At 42.3% G+C, this 14,622-nt stretch overlaps 1 protein-coding gene across 3 annotated transcripts in view; it reads right to left on the bottom strand.

Annotated features, from left to right (window-relative positions):
- The window catches only part of SLC18A2 (solute carrier family 18 member A2), a 31,156-nt gene extending 17,303 nt beyond the window's left edge, over positions 1-13,853 (bottom strand). For all 3 annotated transcript variants that reach the window (XM_065672355.1, XM_065672357.1, XM_065672356.1), the window contains exons 1-5: positions 13,646-13,853; positions 11,438-11,789; positions 4,787-4,845; positions 2,856-2,939; positions 25-117 (exon numbers count right to left, since the gene is read on the bottom strand). In XM_065672355.1, the coding sequence (XP_065528427.1) occupies positions 25-117; positions 2,856-2,939; positions 4,787-4,845; positions 11,438-11,789; positions 13,646-13,766 (709 nt within the window). In that variant the 5' untranslated portion in view covers positions 13,767-13,853. The remainder of the gene's footprint in view (positions 1-24; positions 118-2,855; positions 2,940-4,786; positions 4,846-11,437; positions 11,790-13,645) is intronic.
- Between the last annotated feature and the right edge of the window lie 769 nt (positions 13,854-14,622).

Below are 14,622 nucleotides of genomic sequence, written 5' to 3'. Positions count from 1 at the left end.
CAGCAGAGCCTTCAACTCACTGACCTAAGACTCCCATAGCAAGGCCTCCTAGTGCAATTCCCATCGCATTCCCTCTCTCTTCATCGTCTGTATATACACTGGCAAGCATTCCCATCCCTAAAAAGGAAAAATAACAGCACAAAATTAGGCATCTGCATACTACAATTTATGGTTATCATTTGCCAGCCCTACTAAATATTGTACAGAGGCAACAGCAGGTATTTGTGTATATATATGTATATATAAACATAAATATTCCCTCCCCATAGAAATCACTTTGAAGTAAAAGGGGATTTGGCAATGAAAACAGTCTCCAAGAACATGTTCTGCTGTACAGTATTAGGTAATTCAACGATGCTCTGATTTTCTAGGTTCTTTGTCTTTGTTGCAGAGCTTTCAGATGAGGCTTTTCAGCTAGCAGAAACAAAGCCTGTGATGAATATTCACTGTTCTTCATTCCCTGAGTGCTTCACACAAAGGTCTGGTGACCACTCACAGCTGTAGCTGTGGTCAGTGGTAGCTGTGCTCTGGGGCTGGGGTATTATGCAGAGCTGACTGCTTTGAAAATGAGCATTTCAAGTTCAACATCCAAAGTTAAAGGATTCTTTTGACCTTTATTTTCAAGTGCCTCACTTCTGCATTTGATGCTGAGCCTTCATTTCACAAAGGAAACGTGAAGCTCATTTCATTTGTGGTTTTGTAAAACACTCAGACACTGTAAGCATCAGCGCTGCAGAAGTGTCCTCATAGAAATTAACAATTCTGTTTTCAAATCAAGGTTTAAGTAGGACTCAGTAAATAAGGTCCATGACTAGAGAAAATGATAACAAACTATTGCATGATTGATCATGAAGTGAATACCATTCATCAAGCGCATCAAAAGAGCGGAGGTCCTGTGTGAATTAACACGCTTATTCAAAGTTGTGGACTGCATCAAACTGTTTGCATGAGCAGCTGAAGAGCAAGTTAGGGAATGGCCTCAGAATTCACAATGAATTTGTGCCTTTTTGGGACATACTCTGAAAGAAATCAGTAGGCAATACAAAGAAGATAATGCAATGGTTTACATGTAGGTAGAAATGATTGCCTGCACAAATGCGGGTGATAAACAACTGACTGGCAGCAATACTACAGAAAGCCTCCTTTGCCTGTGAGATACATGAAGCAACCATCACTGCTGCTGGTCTTTGCAAGGAGTCAGAGCTTATTCCGAGTGCTGGGTCTGGTGCAGCATAGGAAGAAAGGTGCGGGTCACTGGAGACTATCCAGGGAAGGGTGAGCAAAGGCTTAGGGAAAGATCTGTGAGGGGAACTGAAGGACTTTCAATTGAAAATGGGAGAGGAGGAAAACGGATGTGATAATAATCTTGCAATATGAGAAAGAGCCGTAAAGATAAAGAGAGGGTTCCTCATGTTCTCTCAAGTATAGGAAGCAGAAATAGATTTACATGACTGTAAAGAGGCTTTAGATGAGACATCAGACAAAAAACTTCCTGACAGTAGAGGTACTCCAGCACAAAGCTAGATGCTGAGGGCATTTCTGGAGGCTTCTGAGAATGTCTGTCAAGTATGCATGAGGAACCACAGATACAGAGCTGATCCTGCCTTCAGGAAGAAGATGGACTAGAAGATCTCTTGGCCTTTTCTGCTCTATTTTGTAAGTTGTCTGTAAAAAAAGTCATGTACTCGTCTATGAGCTGTATCTTAAGATGTGCACTTGCACAGGGGCTGGGTTAAAGCTGAACAGTATGTTTGATTCTGCTATGTCTTCCCTTTGGGAAGTTTGCCTTGTAACCTTAACTGGTACAGAAGAAAAGATGGATTTTCTTGTCTCTACCTCTCATGCTTCTTTGCCTTCTCCACCCCTGGCTCCTCATACCAGCGCCCTCCTGCTCCCTTAGCCACATCCATACTCTTGCCACTACTTATCCAGGCTTAAATCCCTTTGCTTAACTAGCGCTTGCTGCGTGGCTTCGAGCCCATGTTAAACATCAGGTGCTTCTTGCTCCCAGTTTGAATGCTCAGCCTGGGGTGTTGCATCCCCCCTGCAGCACTGCCCAAATGCGGGCTGCAGCAAAGTCCCTTCTAAAAGAACCTAACAGGAATCCAGCTGCCAAACTCTTGTTGAGTTTCCATGGAGTGTATGCGAACCCTGCTTATAGGTTAATCCAAACTGGAAAGGGGATTTTCCTGAGGAAACCAAGGCACGTTCCTGACAGACCACTGTATTCGCCTCCCTTCCCAAACCAAATTCATATTTCTCCTGACATTATAGGAGATTTTTCCAGAAAAAAACCTGCAAAATGTTCTAACACGACCAAAACGTATTTTCTGCAGCCAGTCCCAGAAAGGGTTAAATAATTTGGGCTGAGAACCTGCACTCCGTTTCACCTGCTCAGTTAAAACATATAACCTTGTACTGGAAATCCAGTACAGGTAAACTGAGTCCAGACCAGCAGACAGCATGGTAAGCCCTTGTAAACAACATTTCATAAGAGAAATCCCAGTAACAGACAGAGCTGCTATCCCTCCTATAACAAATACCAACATAAGTTCCCAATGACCTTTAAAATGGCCAAAAATGAATTTAAAATGTGGAAGACACAGATGCAGAAATCCCAGGGAGAGTGCAGTTCATTTAGTGTTCTACCTTACTGCAACCCAAATACCAAGGAGGTCTGAGAAGACATTTACTTTAGAGCTACTTGATATGAAAGGGACAGAAAAACTATGGAATGGATTTAATTGAACATTTTCGTATTAATTATTTAAAGTGCAGACAAAATACAATTCACAAAGTGACCGGAAATGACAGAATCAGTGATTTGCATTTTATTCTATCATCTCTTCTCTTACCTGCCACTGAAGAACAAGAGGAGCCCACTCCTTGAAGGGACCTGGCAATAAACAGTAATGTGTAGCTTCCAGAGAAAGCAAACACTACAGGAAAAAACAGGGGTAAATTCTTCAAATTAGGTTAACTGTAACTAGGTTAAAAAGTTAGATTTCTTGAAACAACCACAAAAACTTCATACAACTTAGTCAAGTGTTTACAGTGCTGCTTTCAATGCTAACTGCATTATTTTGCCTTATTGCATTTAGAAGTGTCAGTGTTGAATGGCTCTCAGGTGTCTAAGCCTCCTGGTAACGCAGAATACAAGCACCCAAGCAGTTTTAACTAATTACTTGGGATTTGATTACATCCAGCTCTGATTCAGCTATACACAAGAGGAGTAATAAGACCTTTCTTTCCAGCCTTGTCTCCCCATGCTGCTACATTTAAGGCAGTCTGAAGCTCCAGGCATTCAGGGAAAGCAGGATTTAACACACCTGCATCCACACACCAACATTTCCTTCAGTAAGTAAATGGGTGGACAGAGGTTTTATCCTGCTGTTGCCAGCTCCACGTTAGATGTCATGCGGCACAGCTGGCTGCAGGGGCAGGGAAGTCAGTTCCACCCATTCAAGGGCTGCAGCAAGGTCCTGATCCTGCCAATAATGCAGCATCAGAGTGACTGCACTAGAGGAAGGCCCTCTCCATCTCTCTTTGATTTAACCCCAGGTTCTACTCTCAGCCAATATCTGTCTTCTAGGACACGTCACCTGGATGCTGAGCTCATCAGTCTCACTAAATTCCCCATCCACAACCCTGGAAATTAGGAACGTTCCAGAAACCCAAGCACATCTCTGCCTGTTAGAGCTTGTGTGATGCTCAGTGTCATTCAGCCTGCGCTGAGGTCTTAAACGTTTTGCAGCTCTTGTCTGTTGGCCACCTAAGGAATTTTGCTGGATAAGTTGGAGCTGTAGGAAGCTGTTACATACCAACTAAACAATAGAGCTACATGCACTTCACACACCTGCCCTGCAGCACTGTGCCCCTGGGGCTTTACAGCAAGTCTTACAAAAATCTCTACCCATGGGGACAAAGAAAAACGAAGGATGCCAGCAGATCAACAGTACTCCCCTTTGCCATGAACCAGGCTCACTGCTCTTATCTCCATCCCAACCACAATTTGTCTAATGTGTTTCTAAAATGCAGAGTTGTCAGTGACTCTAAGACCAGCACTTCAGTCCCTGATAATACAGTTTTAAGCTTGTTATTCCTTCTCTTATATACAGTGGATATAGAAAACTGTTTGTTCCCTTCCTTTTTGTCATGGACTCTGATAGGTCTCATAGCTACATTCTGAAACAAACCTGGCTCTTTCACCACTCTCACAGGCTTCTAAGGATCCTTGTTCTTCTCTGTACTTTCTATCTGGGCCACAGCTTTAAGTGCCATGTCAAAACCAAACATAAAACAGCAGCTGAAGCCTTATCAATGCCATTAGAGCAGACAAATTATCTCAGCTGGCTTGCAGGCTGTGCTCCTGTTTGCACAGCGATGTTCAGCAGTGCTGTGATACTGTTGACTCATACTCTACTCATGAGCCGCTGCAGCTTCATGATCTTTCTGATAAGCCCCTACTATAGCTACTTGTTAATGACCCTTCAAAATAGCCCTCTCATGGCTGATAGCCCTCCCACAGCTCTCTGTTTAAAACCTTCTGAGCACTACTTCAGATTCTAAGAACCTGAAAATTCAGCTGAGGAAGAGACACGTCAAGGTGGGATGGAAGGTTGTGAATTCCTTAGAGCACATTCATGAGAGCACACTTGTCAAATCTCATCACCACCACCATCCACATGGAAAACGGTCCCTCTACAGCAACAAGAAGTGATAATTGTATGTATCATGCATTTAAAAGTTGCATCTGTACCAGACCAAATAAGTTGTGGACACTTACTGATTGTTGACACAAACATGATGCAGAAGCCAGCAAACAGGGGGATCTGGTAGCCTATTCTGGAAAACAAGATGAACATTCACGTTTCTGGGATTGTCTCACTGACATTTTGGGTTAGACTTACTCACATGAGCACACACACCACAAAACCCCAACCTATATAGTTCCTTGGTAGGCTTTGAACTATTTACTGCGGACCACAGGATCAAATTTGTCCATGTTGGAAATGCCTTTTCATGTGGCATAGCAGATTTTATATCTGAAATCCTTGGAAGAAATCCTTCGCTCATTAGAATCTGAATGCCCTGTTCTCACTCTACCATCATTATTCCCAATAAAGACCCTCTGGGCCTCCATGGGAGTTGCCAAGGATATGAGTAGGGCAGATCTGCCTGAGCATGCTGAACTTAGAAATAACCCAGTTGTGTTTCAATGCTCATCTGTTTCCATCCTCATGAGACAATGACTATAATGAGATACAGTCGTTCCAATGGCTTTTTTACTGGAAAAGTTTTTCATCAGCTTGGTTGGGAGTTCTGCCTTCAGCAGCCAGGAGTGCTGGAAGAGTCCCAGAGATCTTGCAAATAACATTTTTGCTTTCCATGGGCTTAGGAGTAAAAATGGAGTTTATAAAAGCTTTCCCCATCAGCTCGCTTCTTCTTTAGGGCTCTAAAGAGCCCGTGGAAATGCCTGGTTGCTATCAGCATTTTGAAGTTTCCAGCAAACAAAGAATTTTCTGTCTGGAAAGCAAATGCATTTTTAAGCACCTAAAACTGAAATTTCAACAAGAAGAATTACAATATACTATTTTTCATGCCATTAAAAATCTACCTTAGGATCAAACCCACTACCTGGGTAACTCTGACTACTGTGCATTCTGCTGTATTCTGTTAAGCACACTTTATTCATGGCTTCTTTTTTGTAGGGCTGTGCATCTCAAATGTATTTTTAAAGACATTATTTAATGGCCAAGTTCCTCAGCAATGGATGATGCTTTTCGAAAGAGTTCTGACTGACTTCAGCTTCCAATGGTGTGACACTATTGGGTATTTATATTGGCATTATTGGCTAAAGTAGGTCAGTCAAATAATGGTCCTTTTAATATTTTATTATAGAGTCACAACATAGGCAAACCATAACAATTATTCTGAGCTTTTTTCTTGTTAATATAGCTTTTATACAGTTAAGGACCATCAATAATGCAAATCTCTCTGAAGTCTAGGGCTTGACGTTCATTACATGTTTCCCTGTAATACTTGTTTGAGTTTTGTGAATGAACACATTTCTACATGCCACAGAAATCTCTAACAAAGAACAATTTTGCCTGAAGTATCATCACTACATTAAAATATGCCAAAAACACAGTGAGCAGATTCTTCTAGTTGAACTTTTTAAGTGGGTGGTACACCAGCAGCTACTGGTTACTCGTGTGCTACTTAACTGGACTGCTATTTCCAAAGCAAATTAAATCCCTGGCCACTTTCTCTGTGGCCTTATAATAATCATTTTAATCTCTCAGCACCTTGATACCTGGCCTGTGAGAGAATAGTGCTACCTTTTTTGCTGGCTTTGTTTAAAGTGGATGATTTTTCTAAGCCTGCCTCTTCTTTTGCTGTGTGTATAATAGATGTTGTACAATGGGATGCCAATCTCCTCTTCATCAGGGACTGTAGCGTTAGGACAAAGGGTAATGGCTTAAAGCTAAAACGGAAATTTCAGGTTAGATGTATAAGGAAGAAGTTCTTTACTGTGAGGCACTGGAATGGGTTGCCCAAAGATGTGGTAAAAGCTCCGTCCCTGTCAGTGTTCAAGCCAGGGTGGATAGCGCCTTGGGTGACGTGGTCTGGTGTGAGGCATCCCTGCCCATGGCAGGGGGGTTGGAACTGGATGATCTTAAGGTCCTTTCCAACACAAATCATTCTATGCTTCTATGTACATGGGGAAATAAAAAACTACCCATTATCAAAGTCTTGCCTGCCCCAGAGCTGAAGTGGGCACTTCCCTTCCCAGTGGGATCAAAGTGGAGCAGGCCACAGAGAGTTTGACCATAACAGCTTTGAATTTGAGTTCTTCCATTAAAGAAAGCACTGTCAGAAGTGCAGATTAAAAAGAATACTCTAAAAATCCTGCAGGTATGGCTATGAAAGCAGAAGTTGAATGTCCTTATGCTTTCTTCCATTGCAAGGTAAGGTTGTGCCCGTCCAGGCCATCTCAAGAGACATTTGGAATGGACACTGGGGAGGAAGTCTGATTTCAGTACAGAAATCAAGCCGTTCTTTTGCTTGACACAGGGGCCATAAGACAGCAATTTGCTTCTGCTGCAAGTACACTGAATTAACATTCAGTTATTTACTTGAAGACAAACGCCATCCAAATTGGCTCCCACATTCACATTTCCATCACTAGAACAGACGTGAGCTTTGAGACCTTCCATAAACATTAAGGAGTTAAACAAGGAGAAGGGCTATCACACTAGTTCTAAATGATACCCTATCAAGCTAAAGCAGATTTTAACTCTTCCAGTAGGCTTCCTACACTTGGAAAGTTTCTGGTGGTTGAAGGCTGTAGGAAAACAAGTATTTTGGTAAGTCATCTTTAATGCTCAATGAAATACTGTTCAAGCATTGTTCTTAAGTTTTGCAGTCACAGATACTATTCCTCCATTATCTTGGACAAACAGATCCACAGCAAGGTGTGAAGTAATACATAGCAGAGGGTGATGAGGACAGAACTGAAGCAGAACTCAGTCCTTCTCTTACTACCCAGCAAACCATGATGCTCTTTCACACATACGTTTTCCTCCACGCAGAAATTAACCATTTCAGAACTAGAATCTGTTATTTCAGCCAAAGCCTGCATTGCCAGTGATCCGTCATACAAGAGGATGCAAAGGCATACAGGTCAGCAGAGGGCACGCAGTTGTACTAAACAGGTCATTATAATGCTCCTAAAAGCTGCCTGGAGCTTCACCCACAATTTGGAGATGTGTGATTCTCGTGTGCTGCTCCTGCCTGAGAGTTCTGGACTTCTAGAAGCTCTGGTTGCCCTTGCTCAGGAGACAGTCTTACCCACATCCAGTTAACATTTAGTTAGATATGCGGATTGTTCTTTCTGTAGCAAACCATGCCTCTTAGCAAAACCTGCCTCCTCCTGAAATAGCTGGCAGTTGTGCTACCACAAATGTTTAAGCTGCAGCTGCATTCCCTAGTCTGTTCAACAGATACTAGAGAGCACAGACTGGGAGGTTTTGCTGAACTATTACACTCTATAATACAAACCATCACAAAAAGGAGAAGCGCTACCTGTAACAGCCAACTTATTCATTGCCTCTGTCCCTTGGTCCTGGGCTGTTGAATATGCAGTTCTTACTTCTCAGCCACGGCACGGCATATTTCATCACAGTTATCTCTACATTTTGTTTCTCTGCATGTATGATGTACAAAAGAATATTACAGCCTCTCTTCTTTTTTCTTGTTACCATGCTCAAGCATGCGATTTTCTTGGGCACTCTTTTCAAACCCTTGCAGAAGCAGAGTCCAGCATGTTTCACCAAAGCTACCCGCAGCTAAAAGTGCTCCCTACAAGTATTTCAGACCTCTGAAGCAGATGGAGTCAGTTGAAGGAGGGAGAGGAAAGGCTACCACTGATGGAGAACACCTAAATTCCTCTGTTTCAGTCCCATGCTGGCCTCACATTGCAGGACTGTTGGGAAGTAGATTATAATAAGGTTTATGGATTATAATAAGGTTACCCTACAATAAGACAACTGATCGATGGGCGCTGTGCAGCAGTAAAATAAAGGTTACACTGACTTAGTGGCTGTGAATGATTAGAGCCTAATTATCCACTCACTATAGTGCTGTGTCTTGGTCATGCCCCATGGTCCTAGCCACTGTCTCATGCAAAGAAGACCAAAGCTGTAGTCAGGCTTTTGCAAAAATGATAATGAAAATATCTGCTCATTTTTTAATGATTACTGAGGCCATTACAGAGAAGCACAAGGTTAAAATAATGCATTTTTTTTCAGAGTGTTCAAAGAAGGGAGAGAGACATGGCAGGGGAGACATTCATTGGCTCCAGTGCATTGTGGGGCTCACAAAGGTGGGCTCACAGCCTCATTCATAGAGCTTGGGAAGAGCTGGAAAAAGATAATGGAACAAATCAGTTATTTATAAAGGGCACAGCAGCCTTTTGCCTACTCTTTTCACTAGAAAGGAATCAGCAGAGTCTTCAATCTCCCCTTGCCATTCCATCCTCCTCAGCAAGTGCCCTGTATTAAGTGCTGTGCTGTTTGTGTAGTTTCTTACCAGTTTCACTAAAGGGAAAACATAAAAGTGCACCTGAGCCACAAAATCATACCAGCTCTGCCCTGAAGCCATGCCACGGTGGGAAGTGTGTTGCTGACATCCTAAAGCCATCCCCTAGAATTTCCTTTCCTGGGATTTTGTTAGACCAAGGTTAAACTGTGTCTGGTTTATGAATAGTAACCCAGCTCCCTAAGCCAGGTGTGTGTTTTGTCTGATGCTCCGTGGAAAGAGCTGGGCTTTAAATAAGAAACAATTTTAGCAGAACATACTTCTTGACTGAAATCAATTTGAGAATTTCCTTTTAAAAACCTACACCTCCAGTAGTTACAGAAAAGGGGGAAAAACCAACCTACAAACCTTCCGGAAAACCTAAAATAAAGCAATTATTGGCACAGACTCTTATGAATAGAACATCCTGTTGCATCCTGTGCAGACTCAAGCACTCAAAGCCAGCACCTACTGAAAGCTGGTAATGCCATACTTGATTAAAAATCTAAACCACGCTTGAATTTTTGATTCAAAAAAAATCAAATTTTGATCAAAAATTGTATATTTTGATTGAAAAAATAAATATTTTGATTGAAAAGAAGACCATGAGCACAGTGTGCTACCTGTTTGAAGAAGAAATTTAGACCAGGCACCTTAACAAACTGTCTACACTAATCTTGAACTAAGCAACAGATTCTCCTTCAGCTGTGCTACTTTGCTGAAATTTAACTAAAGTGATAATGGCAATGACAATTCTCACCAAACAGCTTATCAATGGTAAGGAAGTCTTATAATGATAACTCACATATTTTCTGTTTCATTTATCATAATCACAGTTTTCACCCTGCTTTTTAACTGATCACATACATTGTTATTAGGAAATGTCAACTTCGGGGGTTTTTTTGCCAATGACTTTTACAGTTAGTTGATAAATGTGCTAACTGATATTTCCCACAGAGCATTTCTCAGAAGAAAAGCAGATAGTGGAACCAAGATACAAATAATGCATGAAAGAAAAGCAGTAAACCTTAAATCTAATTTAGGGCCACTTTGCCGCTAAGGCACTCATTTCTGCTGTATGAAAGAAGAGTTCATCACAGAGGACACTGGGAAGATGCACTCCTTGATCTTTCTTCTTGCATTTGCTGGGTGTCTTAGCTTGCCAACCTGCCCCTGTGATTGCAGTCACACCCTCAGCCCCATACAGCAACCTGTAGGGTGTTTCCAGGAGGAAATCTGAGCTCACAGCACTGATGTTCACACTGGTGTGTTGCCAACCCTGTTCCTAAACAGCAAAGGGAGATGCTACAAGAACATTTGGGGCATCCCTAAGGACGTATCACATGCGTCCTGGTAGCCTTGGCACAGGCCACACCAAGCTCCAGTCCTAAGATGCTCAGGTGCACAGAGAGGCATTGGCAGGGACATGCACCGTCTTACTTAGGCAGATGTCTACCAAAGAAAGAGTGATCGTATCTACAGTGTGATGTAACTGCTTTGAAAGTCGTCAGCAATGTGGAGAATATTATTGCCTTTCTCCTGATTTGGCAGGTTGTGGAAATGATGATACTGAAAAGTAAGTATCGACAGGGCAGTAATTTAGACATTTAGAAAAAACTGGAATACCTAAAGAACTATTATGAAAATACTCCTCGATAACTCATGTTACTTTGCCCATAGACGAGCCATCATATCCTCACAAAACAATGCAGAAATTCCAGGTAACAAAAATCTGTTTTCCTCCTCAACTTGCAGCAATGTTTGTGAAAAGGTAGTTTTGCAGTGGTGTACTTGTATCTGTATAGGTGGTATGCAGTAGAAGATAGGGTGAAATGAGAGAGAAATGAGACTGTCCCATAGAATCACAGAATGGTCTGGGTTGGAAGGGACCTTAAAGCTCATCCAGTTCCAACTGGAATGCGGGATGTGAATCCTGCCTATAGTTTCAATATTATGTTTGACTAATGTAGGTGTAACAGACACATCATCAATTCACTGTGCTTCGTAACTACTTTGTTGTAGTGTCTTTTGTCCCCATGTAACTGCATTGAAGATGTTTCTACACTACTTCAGCAAAAGTTTATATAAAAACCTGAGGTCTCAGGAGCTGGAGGAAAAGTGTTTGGTACTGAACGTATCAGATGGCTCATGTGTGGTTTACCAATTGATTTGGGAAAGGACGTAGGTGTTAGGGAGTGTTCATCAAAGTATTTCACTAAAATATTCCTCCAGTTAGAGTGTGAAGGCCGCTAAGCCTAGGCCACAATAGAATTGAAAACACTTTGTTTGGACTACTAGTCCAGACTAAAACATCAATATAAAGTCCTAACTGAGTAACATCGCAGAAATTACATACCTGTTTGTCAGTGGCCCTATAAAGGGGTTAGTGATTAGCTGCACTGTTGCTTTTGAAGCAAACAAGAGACCGACTTGCACATTTTCATTCAGCAGGTCCTTATCTTCCTTCGGGCAGTCAGATGGGGAAGGAGTCACATTTACTATCATTTGTTCTGTCTGAGTAGGATGCAGCTCTCCGGGTTGTGTCTTATCAGATTCATTTGCAGTGACCATCGTTGAGTTGTCATAGTAGGAGAAGATGCTCTGAAAACTGTCCATCGTTGTTGAGACTACACTAGGCTTAGTAGTCTGGGTTTCTGAGGCATTTTTCTCATGTTTGATGCTGTAAAGGTAACTGGGAATTATTGGCACTGGAAAAACAAATAGAATACATTGGCATCTTATTATCAGGTTATTTGTAAAGGGAATCACCAGCTTTTCTTGTTTGCTTTGCCATTTATTAAGAAACACAAGGCTTTCCTACAGAGCACATTAGTAAGGATTATGAATGGTGGAAACACAGAACTGAAACAGAGTTTGCTCATGGGAAGAAAACACATCTGTAACTCCGAACTGCCGTTTAAAATCAGTTCTTTGACATGAATCTTTATTTTTTGTCAGTTTTCATAAACATAAGATTTTCTGTACAGGCATGATTCAAAAAGCAAAATGTAAGAAGTATCAAAACCTGTTTGAAGAGTCTCTTTGTTGTACCTGACTGCACAAATCCATTTAATAGCTTGTAAAAGCAAGAAAGATGAGAAAAGCATTGAAACTGTTATTAAATCAAAATAGAAAAAAGCGTAAGAAACCACATTTCTAAAATAAACCACAAACATATTGATAAGTAACAGCCATAAGAAGGAAAAAATGTAACACTTTTATATTAATTAATCACATTTAGTGTGTTGATATTTGCATATCTCATTATATATAAAAATCTTCATTGAAAAGATCATCCAAAAGGGACCTTCTCTATATGCTTTAGGAACTTTGCTGCAATTTAATTGCATTCATACGTTTCTCAGGAATTAGCATTTTAGAGTTTGTAAAAACAGATGTCCGGTTCATTCAGTTTAACATTAATGACAGAATCTCCCCTCCTTGTCTTATACCTTCCTGAAAAAGCCTCTTTCAGTAAGTCTTCAACCTGTTATTTCTAGTAATAACTACCCTAGTGATTTCTAGGGCTTGTAGCATACATATTATTGAGCAAGTCATAGAACCATAGGATAGTTAGTGTTGGAAAAGGCCTGAAGATCATCCAGTTCCAACCCCCCTGCCATGGGCAGGGACACCTCACACCAATGTTAATAACTTCAGAAGAAAGTATATTCATACAGAAAAAAACCCAAACCCGTCTTGCTACAAATATGCATGCTTTTAGCCAAGGTCTGTTTATGGCATCAGCTTTTCAGCTGAAGTCCCTCAAGAAATCCAGGTGTCTGGTTCAGAAGCTGACAGTGCAGCATCATCTGAGAGCTAGCTCTGCACAGCCCCATCCCCTTCCGAGAGACACATGTGCATCCATGTGTGCATGTGTGCATCCCTGAACCACTAGTTTCTCTGAGCCCTTTTCTTTAAATTCACATAAACATTGGAATATGAGGACTTCTAAAACAACAACAGTCAAGAACATTCAAGCACTTTATTTCCCTAGTTTCTTGATGCTATGACACTGAAACCAGTAAAAGCTGCATTTTCAACTTTGATCAAAACTGGGAGTATTCTATTAAACCAACTCACAGAAGCGCTTTGCTTAAAGCCCAGCTCGATAGTTTTCTTATTAGCCTCGCATTTAAAGACCAAAGGTGGGGGGAGAAACTATCTCAAGGAAACAGGCATCTCCAGTGTTATCTAGCCTGTTGTTTCAGTTGCATGACCACAGGAGAAAAAGTGATGATGTGCTAAAAATACTGTTATCTGTTGCTCCGTGAAGTATTAGTGGCATTTAGTAGGAAGAAAAAGAATTATGAAGACCTTTTGTACAGCATTCATTATTCTGCAATTAATAGGGAAATAAAGCCAGACTTTGGTGTGTGACAGTGATTGCAATACCTAGAATGTAATTCAGGCTTTAAAAAAACCAACAATTAGTGCTTGGAAATGTTTGGTTTGGAAGCATTAATCATGCATGCGGGGTATACATCTGTCACTGGAGATTATTTCTGGCATAATCCGGAGCGGAGGAAAATAAAAGCAAACAGCCCAAACCCTTTCTACCTACCGACTACCGTAAGCAGCATGTTGTCCAGCAGCAGGGCGATGAACACGATGAGCAGGATGAGTTTCCTGGACTGCCGGCTCTCCCGGAGCCACCGGAGGAGGCTGAGCTCGCCCCAAGCCATGGTGCCGCAGCTCCGGCTGCCTGCAGACAAAGCCCGTCAGGGTCCGGGGGAACCGTGGAGGGGGGACCCCGACGGCAGCTCCGCGGTGCGGGTGGCTCGGGGGAGCAGGAGCCCCGCTCCGCACCGCGCCCGGCGCAGGTCCCCGTCCAGCCGCACGCTGCGAGCAGGGCAGGAGCGGGGAGGAAGAGGAGGAGGAGGAAAAGGAGGAGGCGGCACCTCTGATCCCTGTGTGAGCCCGGGGAGAGCTGGAAGCGGCGCAGGGGGGTCTCTCCTGCTCTGCTCCCCCCTCCTCGGCAGCGATGCTCCGGGGCAAGCAGGGGGCTGTGGCTGGGGACCACGGACAGAGGGGGAAAGTCCCTCCTCAGACGCTTAAACACGCGAGCGGTGTGCCCTGCTGGCGAGCCGAAGTGAAATAGTGCCACTGGCTCTTTCCCGAGAATAAGGGGTTTGCACCGTTTGGCATTTAAATCGCTCATCTTTCGTGTCTGCACCGAAGTCCTAGTGTGGTACCGAGCCTCTGACACTCTGTCATCATCATCATGAGTTTATTTTCTTCTCAATCCAGGTTAGATTAACTGTGTTGAACTGGTCAAAAAAAAAAAAACCTTTTACCTGAGACTAGTATTTTATTAAAACGTTTTCTTTCATATCACATAAAATGCCACTTGCTTTTAGTCACCCGGGACTGAACTTTGTGAACTGTTCTTTGCTTCACTGTCTCCACTGGGCTTCACTTTTGGTAAAGCTCACTAGATGGGAGGGAAGTCTCTTAATGACTTTAATCGTCCCAGAACCAAACGACAGTGAAGCTGATGCACAACATGTGTTTCTTTAACTACATTCCCTGCTGTGTATG

Source organism: Lathamus discolor, chromosome 3 (genome assembly GCF_037157495.1).
Source record: "Lathamus discolor isolate bLatDis1 chromosome 3, bLatDis1.hap1, whole genome shotgun sequence".
Taxonomy (NCBI): Eukaryota; Metazoa; Chordata; class Aves; order Psittaciformes; family Psittacidae; genus Lathamus; species Lathamus discolor.
The sequence above is the reverse complement of the archived record's forward strand: the minus strand, read 5'-3'. Positions and strand labels throughout refer to the sequence as shown.